Source organism: Talpa europaea (assembly GCF_964194135.1).
Source record: "Talpa europaea genome assembly, chromosome: 7".
Lineage (NCBI taxonomy): Eukaryota > Metazoa > Chordata > Mammalia > Eulipotyphla > Talpidae > Talpa > Talpa europaea.
The window spans coordinates 104,879,086-104,901,022 of record NC_140074.1 but is presented as its reverse complement, the minus strand read 5'-3'; the positions used below and the strand labels follow the sequence as shown (position 1 = coordinate 104,901,022).

Here is a 21,937-nt window from a genome sequence, read left to right as displayed (position 1 = left end):
ATAGATGATGTTTCCCCCAAGCTGATCCTTGCTGACCAGGAATATGACATGAAAATCGACATAATTATTCCATTGGGATTAGCACACAACGTTTCCCCACAAGCCCCACATTCAGCTCACTTCTCCCTTTTGTGGTCAACAAGGCTGAGACATCTTGAGTATGACCACCTACTTGGAAAATCATTACTAAATAACATCGCAGATTTCTCCTGCTTTTTATTTCCCTTGTTTCTAATAACTGATGTCCAATTCATCTGCTTTATTCAGTCTTCTTTTGCCACTGATGCCCGATTATATGATGGAAGGATCTAAGTCATTAAAATAGGACTTCTTTTCATTTCCCTCAACCTTATAGCAAAACAGAAAAATGCACCATCTGTGAAGCTTATTGTCTCGAAAAGAAAAACAGTATTACTAACCCTTAAATTCCTTCTCATCTTTACACACGTTCAGTTTACAGTCCGCGTGGGAAATCTACCGCCATACAGAAGTGACCGGGCACCTGATGTCTGTCTACAAAGTACACGACCTTTGGCACTCAATGGGCAGAGCGCAGGAAGCCTCAGTACCTGCCATCAGCACTATATCATCGTCACCACAGCTCCGCAACATGTGGTTCTGACAATTCAACAGCAACTTGGCTCTCTTGGAAAAGACTCTACACGAAAGAATTGCTCCCACCCAGGACACGGCCACAACGACCCTCGCTTCAGCTGAGAGCATGCTCATGGCCATGGACTATGCAGCAGAGTGACCGGGGCTCACACGGAAAACACAGGGAACAATTGGCAGTGGGGAGACACAGTGCAGAGAGGGACTGGGCAGTACATAGTGCAAAAGAGGGGCCGGCCAGTGCACACGGAGACCGGGCAGTCGCGGGCTGAGTATGGGTCTGTCCTACCGCATAGTCAGGGACAGCAAGCAGGGGACGCTTTAGCACCTTTCTTTGGCCAGGCTTGGGGAAGGAGTATGATTTGATTCTTGAGATTATTCCACCCGCTGTCCAGGCCTAGAAACCATAATGGCAAAAAGGAAGAGTAAGTGTTTCAGAAACAAACACAGTTACCTTACGTGGCTTGATTATAATCACATAACTCCCCCCCCCCCCAGCCCGAATCTGCCAATGGGATTTACTGTGGGCTTCACAGGGGTGTTATGAATGCTGCAAAAATATTTGGATGACACTTTCTACAGGGGGTTACAAAGTTAGAGCTGTTACATTAAATAACTTGTGTTACATGTAGAATTATGTCACAAACTCCAGACAAATCATCCTAAAGGAAAGAAATCTGACTGCCCAATTTTGTTATTTCTTAGGGTGCTGGTTCCATGCTGTTTGTGAAATATACTGAGAAGTTCACTTAGGACACCGGCATTATTTTCTTGAATGAATTTCACCAGTCAATGAAACATGTTTCCAAAATGTCTAACTTCTTTAAGTCCCTGCGTGGCTAAACATAAAGTTTAATACCCTTTTAAGTGTTCTCAACCACAAACCCTCACCTGTTTCAGAGGAGAATTGATCTGTCTCTGGAGCCTACAGCTTTAATGCAGATTGGCCAAGAGAAATATAAGTGATGTCTCTGTGACAGCGCTGCATTTTTGAAGTGGACTGCAGGTCCACTGGGGTTTTAGCAAATTCAAGTCCCCAAGAGTCTGGTGCCAAGGGCTGGCCCAGGGCCCGATTCAATGTGGCATAGCAGTTGGGGGTTGCTCAGGAGGCAAAAGGCACACTCCACTTTCTTTCTGCAGATTTTGTGTTTAAAGGCTCAACAGGCCAAAAGGGAGGTGCAGATGGCACAGCTGGTGATGGGGGAGCATTACACCTCACAGACAGCATGAATGGGCATCAGAGGCCAGATTGAAGTCCCTCCAAAAGGAGCAGGAAGCCAGTCTCACTTTGAGTATGTCCGCACCCAACTCCTAATAGTCTGGAGGGGGAGGAGAGAGGTGATTTATATCTCTTTAGGGGCATCAGGAAAGCACCCCTTTGGAGACATGTGGCCAAACCACATTCCCATGTCCTATTGACATGGAAGGGGTAGGGGGTGTCTGGTCACACCCCTAACTTCATCCTTTTTCAGGGGCTTCTCTCATGTGATGCCGAGAACCCCCATCCCTAGTCTTCCTCTGCTATGCTTTCACCAAAACAGCTCTCCCAGAAATGCCTGGGTCTTCTGATAGCAATGCCTGGGTTACTTTGGCCAAAAGTGTTGGGCTAACATAAGACGGCATCTTACAGACCAGACACGTGACACCAGCCACACAAGGGATGATGTGGCTCGTGCACATGGATCCACATAACCATTCACATGGAGACTGAACAGTAGGGTACCATGCTCCAGATTCACCAGGGGGAATATTTCTGATTTAACATTGGGTTTTAAAATATTTTGCATGCTTTCAGAAAATGGGGAGACTTTAACTTAGCCAAGAAGTTAACAAAACTTGGCTAGCGTAGAACTGAAAATAGTCTTATTTTAGCTGACATCATAATCTCACCTTATCAAGTGTAATTAAAAACAGCCATGACAACTACTCCTATTGGCTAACCCATGTATATGCTACATACAATTGCTTTACCTTCAGTGGTATTCTAATAACACTTACCGCAGGATGGGAGCTTGGAAGTTGGGGACGAGTTCCAAAATTAATATGTCCTGGTTAGAAAGAGAATGGACAATTAGTGCATTACCGCTATGTTGACGTTCACCCACCCCCACTGCAGTTCATCCCATGTGATTGTAAAATATCAGTGTTTCACACGTAGGTACTTTTTTTGCACATATCTTCTTGCATTCAAATTCTCATGTATGCAATTAAAACTCACACTTTTTTCAAGTTATGAGTTTACTTTTTGATTCACGATATATGTGAACTATGAAAGATTTGACATCATTTTAAATCAGGCAGTAAAAATAAGATCGTTCTCACCTGAGTTTGTAACAAACCAAATATCAAACAAGGCTGATGATTATCAATGGCTAAAGACTGCAGTTCCCATTTCTTAGTGACTCACCTGCTTGCGCACCAATTTTTTGACATGGGACGGTGAGAACTCTCAACAAACCATCTGGTTTATAAGAATAATGCTCAACTAGCTGAAAGAGAAGAAAGCCAAAAGGTGTGATAAGTAACAAAGCAAGAAATAGCCTGGCCTAGAGCAGGTGATTATAAAAGTGATTCAAGGACAAATCTGTGCAACAGGACATGCTTCTTTGAGTGTTCTATCTGACCGCTTTCAGGCCTCTCCTCCCACCTTCAGACTTCACACCAAGATACATACACATCCTCTTCCCTTCAGGACTGTATTTCCCTTTTGGCTCATCTCTTCCCTCCTTTGTCTTTTTTCTCTTGGGGGTAGCAAGTTGCATTTATTTGTTTATATTCTCCTACATCCACAGGATGTTGTACAAGTGAATTCAGCATGCTAACATTCATTCAACAAACATTCTGCTGTGTGTCAGGTCCTGAGATAGGACAAAAGGTAAATTAAGGTGACTGAGAACACTTCTCATCCTTGATAGAGAAGTGGATCACAACAAACAGAGCTTAATACTACAATAGTGCTGCCAGTCAAGGATTTGAAAGGCCCAAAGAATTCAGGCCAGAAGTTTTGGAGAGGAGATGCCACACACTGGTGACTAGGAGCTGGGACATGGGGGAAGCTGACCTTTTGGAAAATAGCCTTCTGGTGACAGTACACGGACATCCTTGGCTATCTGGCTCCCAGAAAACTGTGAATTACAATGTTCAGTTTCTCCATTAACTAGCAACAAGCACATTTATTTATGTGTAATCAAAATTACACAATAAGAAGATGGTGTTTGTATTCTATTTTTTTTCTCAGATATTTCCTCTTTAAACAAGCTAAAATCTTCATATCTTTTACCTTTTCCTTCTATATTTACTGGTACCTCTTAACCAGTTAAAAACTACTTGCTCCTTATTCTTCTTTTCACTCAAAACTTGCCTACTTGGCTGAATGTTTGTTGAATGAATATGTTTTGTCCTTCCAGATAACATCCTATTTTTTAGGATTTTATTTTTTTGTGATAAGAACACTTAACATGAGATCTGTGCTCATATACATGCTTCAATCTGAACAGCCTAACATGCTAGTGGAAGGGAAGCAAAGATCTCCCTATTCTGGTAAATGTGGTGGTGTGTTCTTGGGTGAAGGCTACTAAGGTTCCTACAACAGGTGAGACCCCCCCTATCCATCTCTTCAATTATCATTCAACCATCTCCTTCTATGTTTCAGTTTTAAACAATCTGCAAGGGTGGCTGGGAAAGTGGATTTTCTTCTTAAGCAAGAGTCTTGCAAACATTTTCTAGAAAATGTCAGACAGTAATAGAATAAGCTTTTTCAGGTCACATGCCATCTCTGTCACTTAGTCCTTTATTTATGTTTAAATAATCCATTAAATTTAAAAGCCATTTTACTCAAGATCTACATAAAAACAGTCAGGGGGTCAGTTTTGCCTGTGAGTTTGCTGAATCTACAGCAAGGGCACTAGAATAGAGTAACAATTACCAGCTCTCAGAAAAACAGCACTGACTCCTGGGCAGGCAGAGTACACAGGTTCTATGCCTTATTTCCAGGAAAAAACAATGGAATCATGTGTCAAAATGAGCGATATTGCTGGCATTTCTGATGCTCTTTAAAAAAAAAAAACCCACAGGGCCTCCCCGGTGGCGCAGCGGTTGAGCGCTGGGTTGCGAAACTGCGCGCGGCCTCTGCAGCGCCGGTTCGATCCGCGGCTGCTCCCCGGCCACCAGAGGAGGGTCCCACATGGCGTGCAGACCTCTCCTGCCGCCCGCTGCTCCCCTCAGCAGTGTACTTCGGTCCTTCTGCCTGCTCTGCTCCCCGCTCTGGCTCTGGTGAATTCTCTCACCCTCCCGCGCTTCTGACTGTACCCAGTGCATGTATAAACAAAACAAACAAACAAACCAGCAAACAAATAAATAAAGCATGCCTCTATAAAAAAAAAAAAAACAAAAAAAAAAAAAAACAAAAAAAACCCACAGATGAAAAAGATTTAATTAGGGCTGAAAACTGTGATAAGCCAGAGCAATAAATAACTTTGGGAAAGTCTTGGGAAGGAACTTCACAACAACTAGAGAGGGCTAGTAGGATGGTGGGTGCACAGACTTTGAAACTGTAAATGGCCATTCAGGAGAAGCCAAAATGGCTGTGCACTTGAAGTTCATGGTTTCTAGAGCTGCCCTGGCTGATGGATGCTGAGAACCTTTAAACACATGCCTGCAAGGATTCTTGTAGGAGATTTTGATGGGAAATTAATGCCTGAAGGCAATATTCTTATTCATTGCTGTGATTTGCACTGGGCAATAGTACTGATAGGCTATCAATACCTCTAAAATAAAGCAAAATGGTCAATAATGCTGATGAGCCAAAAGATGAAAAACAAAGCCAGTGTTATGACTAATATGAATAAAGACCCATCATTCAGAAAAGGAGTATTGTTTTTCAAATGCGGCATTAAGAATCTAAATACAACAGGTGGACATTACTTTTCATGCTTTGGTAGTAAGGATTGCTGGTCTCAACTTTTTAAACAGGGCTTTTGAGTTGGGTTCTTGCAGGTTGACAACCATGGTTGTCACTCTTGGTGGTGGAGCCCTAGCGGTCACAGTCATTTCCTTCAGGGTCAGCTCACGTGGCTGTCATTTAAAGACAAACTGTTCATGTCCAGAGCAGGCCAATAGAAAGCAGGGATGGGCATCAGATTAGGACTCATCAGTGCCTAAGGAACTCCCAAATTGGAAACTGTTTCTGGTTCACTAGCAGTTGGGTCAAGAGTAAGTCCTTGGGGCCTCCCCGGTGGTGCAGAGGGTTGAGCGCAGCGCTTTGAAGCTGTCCACGGCTTCTGAAACAGCGGTTCAATTCCCAGCTGGTCAGGGAGATGCCCACATGGTGCGACTGACCTCTGCTGCCTCGCCCACTGCTACCCTCAGCAGTGTCTTCGGTCCGTCTGCTCCCTGCTCTGTCTCTGGTGAATTCTCTCACCCTCCCACGCCTCTGACCTATACCCCAGTGCTTGTATAAATAAATAAATCTTAAAAAAAAAAAAAAAGAATAAGCCCTTGGTAGAGCAGGGTTGAAGTGCCTGCACAAGTGTGTCTGGGCAATGCTGACTCACATTATAAGTTGGCTTAATTTTCAGGGAGACTCATTCTGCAGTGAGAATGGAACCTGAATTGTAGATTAAGTTCTGCCTCAACTCACAGGAGTGGCTAACTGTCTCCCGGTCACCTTCCCAGCCCTCCACACCTTAATTTTGTGTGCAGTTGTCTGAAAAGCAGCTCAGGGGCCCAGTTAGAGGTCTTAGAGAGATACTTTCTAGAACCCATTGCAGGGTCTCCTGTTAAAGGCTGATCACATTCTTGAACTGCACTGCCTTGGGGAGCCCATGCTGAGTGATCCTGGGCAGGAATCTTCCAGAGCCTCACTCACTGGACCATCCTTTCTCACATTTGGTGTGAGGCACCTGGAGGTTGAGGGGGCTGGGCATGTTCTAACAAGCTCCAGGCTTGGAGGACCCTGCTTACCTGCCAGAGCGTGTCAAACTTCTTTCCATCGGGGATGGAGAGCTTCCCCGTTTTGTCCTTATCGATGCGGTAGTGCAGCACCTTCCCTTCATGCAGTAGGCACAGAGCGTAGGACCCGTTGTTGTCCCTGGCCCTGATCCTGGAAGAGAGATGGCAGCCTTGTGAGTCCCGCTCCTGCAGGGCGCATGCCCTGGGTGGGCAGCCTGGGCTGTGTCCACTGTGCCCAGCTCACAGCTCAGCAGGGATGGAGAGTCAGAGACAAGAACATGCGGTGGCTGGGGATGGGTGGCCTAGCTGGGGGAGAAGGGGGATGGCGCACATATCTGCTCTCTCCTCCTGGTGGCAAGTGGCCATGTCTGTGAAGGCTTCAGAGCTGTGGTCACACTTTCCTCGGCCTTGTAGTTCATCTCAGAAACAAAGACTGGCGAGCTATGTTGTGTGGGGTAGAACTTTGCTTCAAAAATAAATGTCTTTAAGTTGTGCTTGGCCATGCATGATGATCCAGTCTCTTCCATAGTCTACTGCTCATGGCAGCTGGGGTGGGAGAAGACGCCCAGGCCCTTGGCAGTCTTGGAAGTGCCTCCACTGCCCCCTCCTAACCCAACCCAACCAGGTCACCAGCACCCCAAGCCTGAGTTCCCTTTTCATAGTCACATGGCCAATTAAGGCCAGTTAGCAGCTGTCAAACTAGGAAAAAGAGAAGATAACACACACACAAAAGCTAAAATGTTTTTTTATCTGGGGAGAAATGAGTCCATTGTATAGGGAAGCTGTTTTATAATGTGGGGCTATTTATGAATCCTTTGTTTATGAGATTGGTAGTGAACAAATAGGGCTGTTCTTAACACCAGGCACTAAGAATTTATGCATAAGGAAAAGGAGCAGGTGGGCATATGATGTCCATGAGGCCGTGCCAACCTGTCATTCTCCTTGAGTTAGCCTCCTTCACATCTTCAACCTCAGGTTGTAGAGACAATAAAGAGGATCTGAACAAGGTTTTCTGGATTCGTGTCCAACACCCACACACATCTGGCCTTGTGCCTTAATTGACTTTCTTGTCAAACCTGGCATGGAGGATTGAAGGTTATCAAGGGGAGTGGTGCAATCAGCTCATTAGGAATCTGGGACATGCAAATTAGAATGGAAATACTATTTCACACCCTACAGATTGGCAAAAATTAAATAGACTGATGATAATGGCAAATGTTGCTGGAATGTGCAACTGATTCTCAAAAACTGCATGCATGCCGGCACTTCAGGAATGACCTGGGCTTTCTACTAAAACTAAACCTGCACATCCTTTGAGTGCCAAAAAGCTGCTTCTAGGTTTACAAAATCCATGCATTCTGAGCCTAGAAGGTTCACTGGGGCGTTTATAGCAACCTTTTCTGTGATTACTGAAAAATGTAAACAGCCTAAATGCTCACGGGCCACAGAGTGAGGAAATCCTCTGTCGGGTAATTGTTAACATGATGGAATGTCCAGAACCATACAGTGAACCAGTGGCAGTGAACACACAGCACTCCAGGAGCATAAAACACACGCCACCATTCCACACACACAAATGCCACAAACAGGCCAAAGCAGGTAGTTTCACTTAGAGATGGACACCCAGGTCCTCGGTGGTAGAACTGAAAAGAAAAGACAGAAACAGAGCGAGGCTAAGCTGGACACAGGCTCCAGGGAGTGGCATCCTCAAGCGCAGATGGGTGAGTGGGGAGGACATGTGCTTTCCTGACACCGGCGCTGTGTGCTTTGTGATTACTCATCCAACTGCACATGAAGAGCAGTGGGTCCTTTCCTGTGCTTTACATGTCACACACAAAAAGCATAAAAAAACAGCTGGTGGAAAGCAGAACTAGAGAGTTCCTGCTTCTGAATACACGTCTTCAGAATGCACACAGGTCCTTGAGGAGAAACTCTACTCCGGGGCTCCAGCCAGGTGTCAGGGCCTGGGACAGTGGCAGCAACAGCTACCAATGAACATGCTCTAAAGACCCACAGGCGCAGGGATGAGGTCTTGGACATGCTGCCTGTGCCGCCCTGAGGCAGCTGGCAGGAAACGAGGGCAGAGAAGGGAAACCCACAGGCCCTACATCTGTAGGTGGCGAAGACCAGAGGCTTGGTGACACTAACGGCCGGCAACTGTGGGGTATCCTCTGGCTGCAGGCAGATCCTGGGCTCGGCTATTTTTAATTGAACACATGGGAAGCCCTCCTCTTGTTCCCACCTGTTACCAAAAAGCCTCAGATTGGCAAATTGTTCAGACGCTCAGTGAGGGAAGGGCAAAGACTACTCTTGTGGCCCCTGTTGGTTTGCTGCCTTCCGCACTTGGGTTAATTGGTCACAGGAGTGTTTACAGAAGCCCTAGAATATTTTTCCCAGTGAGCTTCTTGAAAGAAGCAAGCTCCCAACACATTGGTGTTTGGCTATCACAGAGTGAGATCTCAGTGACTTGAATGGAGCTAGGCTGAGAAGTTGGTCTAACTGGTTCTGGTTCTTTATGCCCAGTGGCAAGGTGACTGGCAGAGGCCAAAGGGTAGGAGGGCCACCTCCCCTCCTGGGGTAGACAACCGGAGGAGGTTTTGCATCTCACAAATGCCAAAGTTCTTTTTGCACAGGTGAGTTGGGTGGGGAGAGTATTAGTTCTACCAGGCACAGCCTCAGGTTGGCGAGCTTGCCCTTCTCCACCCTCCTTCTCCACCCTCCTTTCCCTTCTGGATCAGAGATAGTGTGCTGTGGTCATATGGAAGCTGAGGGGAAGTGAGGGCCCCGGAGGTGCTGGGAACCTCACGGCAGCCCTTCCCCTGTGATACCACATTGCATCTGCTGCAAGAAAGAAAGAGCACCTCTCCTGCCAGGCCTCCTCTTCTGTGCATGTTTTTCCATGGCAAAGCAGAACATGGATGGCTTGGGGGGCAGGACGAAGTCACTGTGATTAGTGAGGCCTGCAAATAGACAGGGAAGGGCTCCCATGGCCGGCCTGCAGCATCCTGGCAGTACCAGTGGTCACACACTGACACCTGGACCCTGCTAGTCCTCGCTCAGAAGCAGCTTCAAAGTGGTTAAGTGGCTTCTGAGCAGGGGCACCATAGGGGATCCAGGAAGGAGAGGAGAGAGGGAGATTACCTGTAGAGTGGAAAGCCCCCATTCAGAAGAGATCACAATCCCAGAGATCCATGAAAGTGCTTCTGCCTTGTACCATAAATGCAGGCACATGTGTCTTCCATGCAAGGAAAATTAACTAGTACAGATCACAGGCCAAATCCATGGCCAGACCATGTCATTCCTTCTCGCCATTTCTAAAATATTCCCACAAATTCCCCCTCTCTCTTCCTCTGCCCCAACTTGTGAAAGTGGAACTAGGTCATGCTTTGCTTCTTCCAGCTTTATGGACAGCTTGATCAGACAGCAAGTTGATACTGATATTACCGCTCCCTTTGAACTTTTCACTTCTGACAGGTCGTGACTCTGTGCTGACCTTTGGCCAAGAACCACATATATCAAATAAAATGGCACACTTTGATCAATGATGGCAGCATTGAGGCTCCAACAAAACCTCATTTTTCATGTGGTGTGGGAGCTCCTACAGCAGTCACATTCATTAATGAACTAAGACAAACCCGTAATTTACTTTTGAGATCTAAGAATATAACAAAAAGTAAATTGAAACTTGGACAGGGAAAAGTGAGTGGCAAATAAGAGCAAAAAAAGCATGAGTTTGACCTAAGGACAAGCGCCAAAAGCAGTGGATGGGGGCACCATCCCAGGCCAGTGCAAGGTGAGCTCCTGAGCCAAGACTCCCACCCTAACGCAAAGGCTTGTGAAGATGTAAACCTCTTCAAGCCCGAGGATAGCATTCCTGATGCAGGACACTCGGGATTCCCACAGAGAAGATCAGTCAACTCTGAGATCAACAGTGTTGCTCAAAACACAAGGAAATATAAGCTTGAGATAGAGGTCAGGAAGGGAAGGAGCCAAGAGGGCCAGAGATATCTACCCCAAGCACCTTCAAAATAAAGCACACAGACTATGAAATGTTCAAGGGAGCAAAAGGTGGAATCATAAAAACTAGGAAGCAATGAGATAGTCTCAGAAATTGTCAGAAAAAATGAGAACTGCTAGAAATTTTTTTAAATGTAATCAGTGAAAACAAAAAGCAATGGATGAATTTAACAGCAGGTAAGAAACAGCTGAACTGAAAATGACAGAGATAGAAGACAAGTCCTAAAACATAATTTACCAGAGAGTAACACAGAGAAAGGAAATAAAAAATAAGGAAAATGTAAAGGATGAATTAAAAAGGTCCAACAAATGTTTAATAGGAGCCTTTGAAGGAAAAAGAGCAGCAATATTTGAAGAAAAAGAAATTGGCTGAGTACTTTTTCAGGACTGATGAAAGAGTTGCAGGAGGTACAGATGTGTGATCACCACTAGCATACTTTTCTATAAATTGCCTTGTTTTCTTCTCTAACAGCTCAGGTAAGACATGAGTTTCCTTGTTTTATCATCAAGTAAACCGAGGTGCAGACAGATAAAGTTGCCCAATCAACTTGGCTGGGCTTGTCTGGTTCCCTCCTTTCAACTTCTTCACTTAAGTTTCTATAAGGAGAACTCATTTTAAGGTTAATTCTATTTCAACCAGTGAATTACTACACTACTTGTAGTGCATTCCCAGGATGGTTACAGATCCTCTGGGGAACTATGAAAATCTCAAATTGTCACGGCTCTTCATCCAGCGTAGGTAGGCAGCAGGTGCAAGGATGGTTTCCAGACCTGCAGCATCAGCATCCCCTGGTAACTGGTTAGAAATGCACATTCGTGGGTCATAATCCAGATATAGTGATTTAAAAGTGTGGGGTGGGGGACCCAGAAATCTGTGCTTTAACCACTACTGGGTGGTTTGCACACACCTGAACCAATCCTTATATCAGTTTCTCTGGACTTGGTATAATCCTGGCAAACCAATTGAAAGTGCTGCTTTCACTGTATATCCTTTGTCCTTGCCTACCTTTGTTTTTTTTTTTTTTTTAAGATTTATTTATTTATGCATACAAGAGCTGGGGTACAGGCCAGAGATGTGGGGAATGAGAGGATTCACCAGAGACAGAGTGGGGAACAGAACAGGCAGACTGACTGAAATACACTGCTGAGGGGAGCAGTGAGTGAGACAGGAGAGGTCTGCTTCACCATGTAGGTTGCTTCCTGAACAGCTGGGGATCAAACTCATGCTGCAGAGGCTGTGGATAGCTTCATAGTGCTCTGCTTAACCCCTTGCGCCACCAGGGAGGCCTCCTAGTCTACCTTTGTTCCTTGCTCATAAGGAATATAAGTGAGCATTCTTACAAGCTGTCTCAAAGTCTCTGAAAAATGTATCCCATGTGAATACATATATCAACCTTGTACCCAGTAGCACTTGCATTCCAAAGGATCATGAACATCTAGTTCCATAAGGAAGCATCCACCTGTGATTTGGCCCACCTGGTGCGGCCCAGGAAGGGGCAGGCTCTCAGCATTGGTGGAAAGGACTATTCTAGTACTCAAGGGAAACAGCTCTACCATCTAGTATACCCCAGTGAGGCCCACTGTGGACAAGGGCATATTGACTCTAGTTTTCACACCTCCGATTCTGGGTGGACACAATCTTTTTCCTTAGAAAGCAGAGCCACTGAATGGCACAGAGAACAGTACCCACTAGACCATTGATTACACTGTGTGTTACTTTACCTGAAGGGCCTCCCCCAGGCCCTGCTCAATGAATGAGTGAATGAGTAGGTGTGTGTTTGTATGTGGCAAAAAAAAAAAAAAAAAAAAAAGAGGATGATGCAGGCTGTAAGGACAAGCTAGGAAAGGACATGGTAGAGAATGGAAGGGGACGGAAGGGAAGCGAAGACCAGGGGAGCAGAGGAAAGAAAGGAAGGGAGGGAGAAAACAGTGAAAGCACCACACTCATATTTTCAAGTGGCTAATGAAGAAGGAAGGACTCAGATTGAAGTGTTAATTTCCCTTTGAAAGGGATGGGGAAGGAAGGTCAGAACAGCAACTGACTTATTGTCTTTCAGGTGCAGCTTACACAGAGCACACTACAAAGGGGGTGGCTTGTGGGGGCGGGGAAGGTGGCCACCCAGTGCGGCCAGCTCGGTCCGGCTCAAGCTTCTGCACTGTCTGTGTCTCAGCCTGCAAGGGACAGCTTACCTGGGGATGATTCTAATTAACGTGTTAAAAAGCCATTGTGGGAAAGGAGTGTCTTGCTGCCCCACCCTCATGTGCGGCAACCACAGGCCACCAGAGTGGACGCCTGGCCCATCCCCACTGCAGGATATGGGACAGTCTTGCAGCCTCGGGGCTGGTGAACCCCACAGGCCACAGCCCCTCCCTTTCTCGTGCACTCTCTCGCACATGTGTCCCTTAGACCATCAAACTCAGACTTTCTGGGCTTCCTCTCTGCCTGGGTTTCTCACCTTCCCTCTCAGCCATTGCATGGCGAACACTCTTCATGTCTGCAAACTGTTGTGCCTGATCTCAGATCTGTTGCTTGGCCTGCCTCTCCCTCCCCTGCAGAGCCCTCAGAGCGGCTGCCCTTCCCCCATGCTCTACACCCCCAGAGGCCAGCCAAGAGGTCAGGGTCTTCCTTAGGACTGAGTGTCTCCTGGATGCCAATGACCCCGGGACTCGGCACAGAAGCTCAGCAAAGAGCACCTCCACCTCTACGCTGCTGTGCAGTTCAGTTCTGGAAAGTTCCCTCTCCAGTGGTCCTCTCCTTACTCCATTCACATCCTATCCCCATGGCAACACTTGGCCGGGCAGTCACCAGGCACTTCCAAAATAACATGTGCACTCAGTGCCAGGGGCACCAGCGTTGGCCTTCCACCCTCTCAAGAGGGTCATGTGGGAAACCCAACAGAGGACACATAGCACAGTGGCCTGGTTTGCCTCAGACAATATCACTGGTGCTTTCACTCTCAAAGTGCCCCTGAGTGGACCGTTCATTGCAGGGCCCACCCAAGAAGGCGCTTCCTGTCTGGTCTGCTGCCCGCACCACACACTGCTTGTTACTCCGCCCGAGAATCTGACCACCACGGTGTTGGCCCCTAGGTGCTAAACAGACTTCCTGCTGCCCAGGACAGGATACCCTTATTTTCCTGTGGTGCTACCTCTTTTGTCCTCACTGCTCAAAGCCTACTCCGAATGGCGGGAGCCAGGCTGCACTCACAGCCGTCAGAGCTCGAAGGACTGTGAACAAGCGAACATAAATAGGAAAAAAGGTAATACTGACAGTCCTGGGGTGGCATAGTTACACAGGATGACATGAGGGGTGGAACCTGAGGTGTTATCTGACACCCTCCTCAGGGCAGTTAGCCTGGCGCAGACAGGGCCGACCCCATCCTGGCACAGTCTCCTCTGCCCCCATCACCAAACTGCATATTAGGTAGAATGCAAAAATGTTTTATTGAATGAAAGACTATTTTTGTAGTTTTTTTTTTTTAAACAGCAAAATTCTAGTCAGGAAGGACAAATGACAATGAAATGGCCCTAGTGACATCGGTTTGATGACTCCCAAGTTCTGAAATACCACCTTTTCTTTGTAACAAGAGTTCAGTTCTGGGGCCTCCCTGGTGGTGCTAGGGGTTAGGCACTGCCCTATGAGGCAATCCGCGGCCTCTGTAGCGCAAGTTCGATCCCTGGCTGGCCAGGGAGCAACCCACATGGCGAGGCAGACCTCTCCTGACTCGCCCGCTGCTCCCCTCAGCAGTGTATTTCAGTCAGTCTGCCTGTTCTGTTCCCCACTCTGTCTCTGGTGAATCCTCTTACCCCCCACATCTCTGGCCTGTACCCCAGCTCTTGTATGCATAAATAAATAAATCTGAAAAAAAAAATAGTTCAGTTCTTTGGAGAGTCACCACCTGCATTTGGTCGTTTCTTACTTGCTTTTGGGTCTATAAAGTTTGCAAGGACTTTAGCCAAAAATAAGGAACTATTTATTGGACACTACAGAAAGTGACAATTCCATTTTGTTTTCTTTTACAGGATTGGGGTTTTTAGTGTTTCTGACCTAAGTTGCTTTACATGATGAAAGGAGGGGGTCACAGCACAGCCCTGCTCAACAGCGGGGACGACCACTTGGGGCGACTTGTGCACAGCCTTAGCAGCCCGAGTGAACCGCATGGTGAGAAATTTCAGCACGGGGGGCCCCGAGGCCTGTCGACACAGACTCCTCCAGCCCAATGTGACCACACGGAGGTGTGTGTATGATTTACAAAAGATATTTAATCACAACCAGAGGCAGCCACCCTTTCTTCCAACTTCCATTCTCGAAATTGACACTGGCCCTAATTGTGAACACACATCAGAGGAGGGTTGGAGTTTTCTATTTTCTATACACACCAAAAACACTCAATATTGTCAAATAAGAGGTGAACACTACAGTCTCAAGGTGCAAAATATCAAAGGTGCTATAGAGATGTGTCAGGCAAAAGAATTATATTTCTTTTCCTAAATTTTGAGTATTTTGATGAATTAGCTTAAAATTTATAATTTACTGATTTTTCCTCACTCTAATCTACATTTTATTTTGTACCTAATTGTGTGGATTTTTTCTTTTTTTCAAAAAGAGGGTGTCCAATTGTACAGGCTTTTCACCCTCCCCACCCCACCAGAATTCTGGATCCTTCCTTTCAGGGAATGGATATAAAGTTTTTAGAAAAAATATGCTTTGTTTCCCTTTTCTAACAAGTTCATGTGTTAGTCATGACAGAGCTGTGACTAATTTCTCAAAATGGCAAACAGTGCTGTAGTCTCACGACCCAGAGACAAACCCCAGTACGCCCGGCTCCTGCCGCCAGCCCTGTCATCACTAACAGTTGAACAAAGAATTGCTAGACCCACCGTGGCAGTTCCTGATTCCAGGACACAGCACCTAGGCTGGAGGTGCTGTCTGCTGCTCACATTTGGCCACCAGACCCTGCTTCTCACAGAACACCCCAGATGGGCTTAAACGGCAGACTTATTTCTCACAGTTCTGGAGACCAGAAATCTGAAGTCCAGATGCTAGTAGATCTGGGCCTGGTGAGATCTTCCTGGCTTGTAGATGGCCACCCTCTTACCATGTCCTCATATGGACATGGTGCCTTGCATGGGCACGCAGAGAGCACGCCAGTCTCCACCCTTTCATACAGGGACACTAATTACCCAGGGGCCCACCTTCAAGACCTTATCTAAATGTAAATACCTCCCAAAGCCTCACCCCCAAATACCATCACCCGGGGGACCAAGGATTCAACATATGAATGGGGGGCAGCGCAAACATTTAGTTCATGACAGCAGGAGATGAATCACTATTCCAGAAGTGCCACAGAAGACTGCCACAGAATCACTATTCCAGAAGTGCCACAGACACCTGCTGACCTACATTGTACATCTCCTCCGCAAAGTCTCCAGGCCTGCATTTGTTTCTGCAAGTGCAGTGCCTGACAGCTTTCTTCCCAAAGTAAGTCCACACTGGTCCTCCCCTGGTGGCGTAGGCAGTTGAGCACTGCGCTGTGAAGCTGTCCTCAGCCTCTAGAGCATGGGTTAGATCCTAGCCGACCGGCGAGGGTCCCACATAGCACTGTAGACCTCTCCCGTCACGCCCGCTGCTCCCCTCAGCAGTGTATTTAGTCAGTCTCCCTGTTCTGCTCCCCGCTCTGTCTCTGGTGAATCCTCTCACCCTCCTGCGCATCTGGCCTGTACCCATGTTCTTGTATAAATAAATAAATCTTAAAAAAAACAAACAAACAAAGTAAGTCCACACTTCACAAGTCCCTGAATTTGGACAAGCAGAGCGTCACACCATGCATGGGGAATAGAGCAGTGGGGTGGGGGCCAGTGGCAGTGGAGTCCCTGGATGTGTATTTTGTGGGGTCTCCTCTTGGCCTATGTCTGGCCCTTGTCTCCAATGTGCCTGACAACCATGGATAAGCTCCTCTGTGCTTAGGTCTTGTCTGAGAGTCAAGGAATTGGCCCCACTAGCAATGAAGTCCCTCTGGTTCAGGTATTTTGCTGCTGCAAACAGTGTCACCCTATTCATGAAGAGAGAGAACTGGAATCCCAGTGGGTCAGGTTGCCGAGCCATGGTCCATATGGGTAGTTCAGTTTGGGTTTCTGGAATGTATCTTCTGCATTTTAAATTAGGTTTCACACTTTTTGAAATATGCTGTCTTTGCATCCACGGTTTCTCTGTCTGTTAGATCAAAGGTATTTCTGGGTGGCCACAGCGTGTTCTAGCAATTTTTTGTTCAAACTGTTAGTCGATTTGTATAACCGTTGCTTCCAATGTGGTGTTGTCAAACTGAGACAGTGGAGGTTATCAGAATGGTGAAGACAGCTGCTTTGTATTACTGATACATGCATTCAGAATAATTTCTGGCATTTTGTTTGCCTGCATTAGGCAACCAAACTGGTAGAATCCTATCACTCAGTTTGTGGCTTACAATGCAAAAGTGACCTTTCAGCTCTGTGAAGTTTCTGTTTACGGCATGATGTGAAGAATCAAGTATGAAAATACGAGAATTTATTCTGGAACGCCTGGTTACATTGAGGTTCAATGTAACAAGACCACTGCTTGGGAAACATGCACTCCGGTGCCATGTTGGGAGTGGTCCCCTTGGTTGGTCCAGGGCAGGAGCTACTGGGCAGCACCCCCTCATTTAAGTGGGGAGCAGGTAGCCCACCCTGACCACAGCTGTTCCCTGATGAGTGAAGGAGCAGGAGTCCGCACCAGGGAGAAGGCTTGTATTATGCAATTTGAGGCCAACATGCTCTGAATGCAGTCTGGTGACATTTGTGTCAGATATACTTTCAGGACTTCCCTGGTAGTGCAAGGGGTTAAGCACAGCACTGTGAAGCTATCCGCAGCCTCTGCAGCATGAGTTCAATCCCTAGCCGGCCAGGGGGTACCCACATGGTGCAGCATATCTCTTCTGACTCGCCTGCTGCTCCCCTTAGCAGTGTATTTGTCATTCTGCCTGTTACGCTCCCCACTCTGTCTCTGATGACTCCTCTCACCCCCCACACCTCTGGCCTGTACCCCAGTATGCAAAATAAATATTTTTAAAAAACAAAAATACTTTCTTAGAATATGGTAAAAGTCCAAACCTCGAGGGAAATGAGCTGAGAGGTGCCACATTAAGGGAGAAGTGTCTCCCCAAGAGGATTTCTGTTGGTGGCCATAGTGCATCCAACATCACTGTAATCATCCCAACCACTGCTGTGTGCCCATGGGAATGTTCTCTTCTTGTTGCTAGGGTCATTTTTGATAAAAGAATATTGAGTTTAAACTCTTTTTTCAAATAAGAGGCATTATGGTAAACCGGGAGGAGCATTCTTTAAATAGATGTCTATTCAAAAAACACTTCTATTTCAAGGAAAAGTTCAGCTTCATCTGAATGTGACTCCACATGCCTGGCAGTGATGCTGCACTGCTGTTTGTAAGTGCCCAAGGCAAAGTGACAGATTATCTGAGGCTCTAGTTAACACCTGCAGGTCACACTCAGTGAATGACAAATACAAGGACCCTTCGAGGTGTCACCACGAGGAAGCAGGCTGCCCCCCACCAAGACGACACCTCACTGCTCCTACTCACAGCTCCTGCCCCAAGAAGACCTGGCCCCAAGACCTCTAATGCCGAGGCTCACACTGACCGCCCAGGGGACAATGGGCAGCGCGCTGATGCACCCCTCCTTCCTGAGGACCCTGAGGCTGGAGGGCTGCTCACTCTGCTGCAATCAAATAGCTGCACTAGCTGAACTACCCTCGGAAAACTCCCTTTACTTTCTGCCTTGTGGGCACTTAGTCCCAAGTAAAAGCAGAAGTAAAGTCAGAGATCTCAGGGACATGGGAGCGAGCAAACTGGAATTCTGCCTTTGGGTGGATAACCACAAATAACGTTGCACGTCCTGCCATTAAATGCAGAATATGCGGTCCAGTAACATTTTCTTTAAACAACATGTCCCTCAGTGGCCAAATAGGGCAAAACAAACGCTGAGTTAAAAGTGACAGCTTTGATTCCAACACGAGTTTTGTCAGATGACAGCATGTGACCCCTTCCCTGGGGTCACATGGAGTCCAGTAATAGGGCAACTCAGTTTCCCCTAACTGTCTGAGCAAGCCCGGTACAGGAGGATAAGGGAAATGACATAATACTTACAAGAATTTTCCATTTATCTTTGATCCTATTAGGACAATTTGCTCAGATTCATCCCGAGAGATTTTTCCATGGAACCAGGGCATTTTTTCATGGGCTGTGGTGGCAATGAGCTTCTCCAACTGAGGTTTCTGGCTGATGATGGCCTGTTCCAGAGCTTGACCCTACCAAGGAAAGCAGAGAGATACTAATAAACATGAAAAAAAAAAAACCACACAAAAAACCAGAAATCCTTCCCAACTTGTCCTAATTCATGAAAAGGTAAAATATGATCAAATTATTTATTCATTTGTTCATTCAATCAATAGATAAAACCAACAAGATCTTTTTTTTCATTTTTTTTCTTTTTTCTTTTTTTTTTTTTTGTGGGACCCTCGCTAGCGGCCAAGGAACGAACTGCTGCGCCACCAGGGGAGGCCCACCAACAAGATCTTTATATATTATTTAAGCACCTGTAAGCATATCAATAACAAAATAGATTTTAAGTCTATGGAGATTGGACTTTGAAAAGTCAGATGTGGCAGAGGCCATCTGGTATACCACATGAGACCTAGAGATGGGGCCTCCCGTCAGCTGCTCACTGCCTTCTAGAGCTGACGGTTCAGTGTCTCAACCCTTATGACCACAGAGAAGACTTAAGATGAGTGCAACCAGGAGACACGTGCTTTCCTGCAGCCTCCAGGAGTTCTGAGAGCTAACCCTGTCTGTGGCCAGTGAGTGCAGGAGATGGTCACCGACATGGAGAAGATAAAGCTCAGCAGAGCAGATGTGGTAGCAAAGAGGACAAAACCAAGAAGAGGCGGGCAGAAGCTCTCGGGGGCAGGGGGGAGAGAGATCCTCCATGAGCACAAGAAGAACCCAAGTCTGATTATTTAAAGTCATAAAAGAACCAGAAGTAAAAACAAAGCAATGACTGAGCCCCACTAGGAGATGGGAGATAGGGAAGAGAGCAGGAGGTGGTATGGTGATTTGCTCATGTTTCACAGCCATAGTTTACATACAGAAAGGTATTTGAAATATGGGAGTAGAGGTCAGAGTGAGGATGTGCAACACTTGTCTGCCAAAACAGAGCAAACCACTGACATGTAGCAATGGCCATTTTCAAGCACACTACTCTGAAAGAAGATAGTCGGCGAAAGGTTCCATGCTATGCAGGTCACACTGGAAGGGGCAAAGCTATCGGGGTAGAAATTAGATGAGAGGCAGCAGGGGCTGGGGTCAAGGTGAGCATAAGGGTGTTTTGGTGCCTGTTGGCTGATAGAACTGTTACCTTTGTTGATGGGGGTTCACCTGAGGCTATGTGTATGCTGAAAATCAAAACTGTACACCTAAAATCAAAACTGTGCAGCTGGTTAAGCATGGTGCTGTGAAGCTATCCACAGCCTCTGCAGCGCAGGTTTGATTCCCGGTGGGCCAGAGAGATACCCACATGGCATGGTAGACCTCTCCTGCCTCGTCCGCTGCTCCCCTCAGCAGTGTATTTCAGTAGATCTGCCTGTTCCACTCCCCACTCTGTCTCTGGTGAATCCTCTCACCCTTCCGTGCGTCTGGCCTGTACCCCAGTTCTTGTATTAAATAAATAAATCTTTAAAAAAAAAAAAAAAAACCTCATATTTAAAAAAAAAAAAAGGATGACGCTTATTGTGTGTAAGCTACACCTCAATAAATCTAATTCACCTGACTTTAAAGAATAAAAAAATGGTTTAAGACACATCTAATAAACACTAATGAAAAATACTGAGCACACAGTATACTACTGTCTGCAAGGTTGAATTTAGTGCTGAGCATATTAGAGGAGTCCACAGAAGCTATTGTATATAATCCTTAGGAAGCCTATACTATAGACCTACAAGTATTAGATAACACAGCAAAAACCATGATGTGTCCATTGAGGAAATGCAGAGAGATGGTTGAACATGAAAGTCCAGGCAGGTGGCTGCCAATCAACCTGTGGCTTCTGATGTTAAGGGCTATGGAGAGTATGGAAGAAATGCAAACACTCACCCTCGGGGACCTTTCTGGATGACACCTTGTCAATACATACAAATCGAGCACAGCCCACTTAGGATTAATTCTACAGATAGTGTGCAAAAACATAGAAGCGTGGGTAGAGTAGGATGTGACTAGCACCGTTATTTGTGAACAAGAAGTGTCCATCAATAGGCACTAGCTAGATAAATCATGGTGCAGGGTGGGAATATCAGGCAGCTCCCCGCAGGTGGACATAGCTCTGCGGGCGCTGACACAAAGAGCGCTGCAAGCTGTTCTGCTGTTATAAAATCCACTGCTGACAGGCACATGGATGTCTGCCAAGGCCTTTCTGACAGGGCCCAGCATGACCTGGGTGGCAGTGTTTTCCTGCAGTGAAGGCATCCCCGGCACCAAGAGAGGAAAGGATGTCTTCTTGGAGCAAGTTCTTTCTTGACCCAGATTGATGACCAAGGAGTTGGTGCTTATCTGCAACACTGTGGCACAGGTCTGCAGAGAACAGGGTACCTGCATGGAGTTACAAAGCAGGAGAGTGTGCCCAAGGGCCCCCCACATGTGGCCCACCTGCAGGTTCCAGGTCTGCTTCACATATTCCCTGATGAGGTTTTCCTTGAGGTCTTCAAAGGGTCCAGTCTTGGGTTGCACCCCAGATGGCCGGTTGAAGGGCTTCTTGAGGAGGCAGACGAGGCCATCTGACTCCTGGGAGTGATAGAGGCAGAGTTCGGCAGGGCTGCCATGGTTCCTGCCCCCGGCAATGGCGTAGGTCCCGTTCAGCTCCCGCTCGATGGTATAGTGGTGTGCCTTCCTCCCGTGTGCCACAGACAGGGCGAAGCCACCCAGGTAATTGCGGCTCTGGCGTAGTAGATAGAGCCCATCGCTCATGCCACCCTGCACCAGGTAGTCCTCTGCCTCTTCCCGGGTAATGTTGCCGAAGAAATAGGGCAGGTGGTTGGCGACGTCAGCCATGCCTGCGTTGTCCCGTCAGGGACCAAGGGTGCATACAGGGTCTTCCTGGACAACACAGAGATGGGACATTGGTCAGGACATTTGTTGAGACCTTTGGTCCTCCAAAACTGGAGGAGTGCCCTACCCTCTTGGGCTTTGGATGTACAGCTCTAACTAAGCATCCTTTTGGCCCATGTCATCATTAGATTTCCCAGTCCACCCTCTCAATAGGGAACCTGAAAAACTGAA

At 46.8% G+C, this 21,937-nt stretch overlaps 1 protein-coding gene across 3 annotated transcripts in view; it reads right to left on the bottom strand.

Annotated features, from left to right (window-relative positions):
- SYK (spleen associated tyrosine kinase) overlaps positions 1 to 21,709 on the bottom strand; it is a gene marked incomplete at both ends in the record, with an annotated part of 38,872 nt that extends 17,163 nt beyond the window's left edge. For all 3 annotated transcript variants that reach the window (XM_084239387.1, XM_084239388.1, XM_084239389.1), the window contains 6 exons: positions 941 to 1,009; positions 2,611 to 2,660; positions 3,020 to 3,101; positions 6,574 to 6,712; positions 18,758 to 18,918; positions 21,308 to 21,709. In XM_084239387.1, coding sequence (XP_084095513.1) covers positions 941 to 1,009; positions 2,611 to 2,660; positions 3,020 to 3,101; positions 6,574 to 6,712; positions 18,758 to 18,918; positions 21,308 to 21,709 — 903 coding nt within the window. The remainder of the gene's footprint in view (positions 1 to 940; positions 1,010 to 2,610; positions 2,661 to 3,019; positions 3,102 to 6,573; positions 6,713 to 18,757; positions 18,919 to 21,307) is intronic.
- Between the last annotated feature and the right edge of the window lie 228 nt (positions 21,710 to 21,937).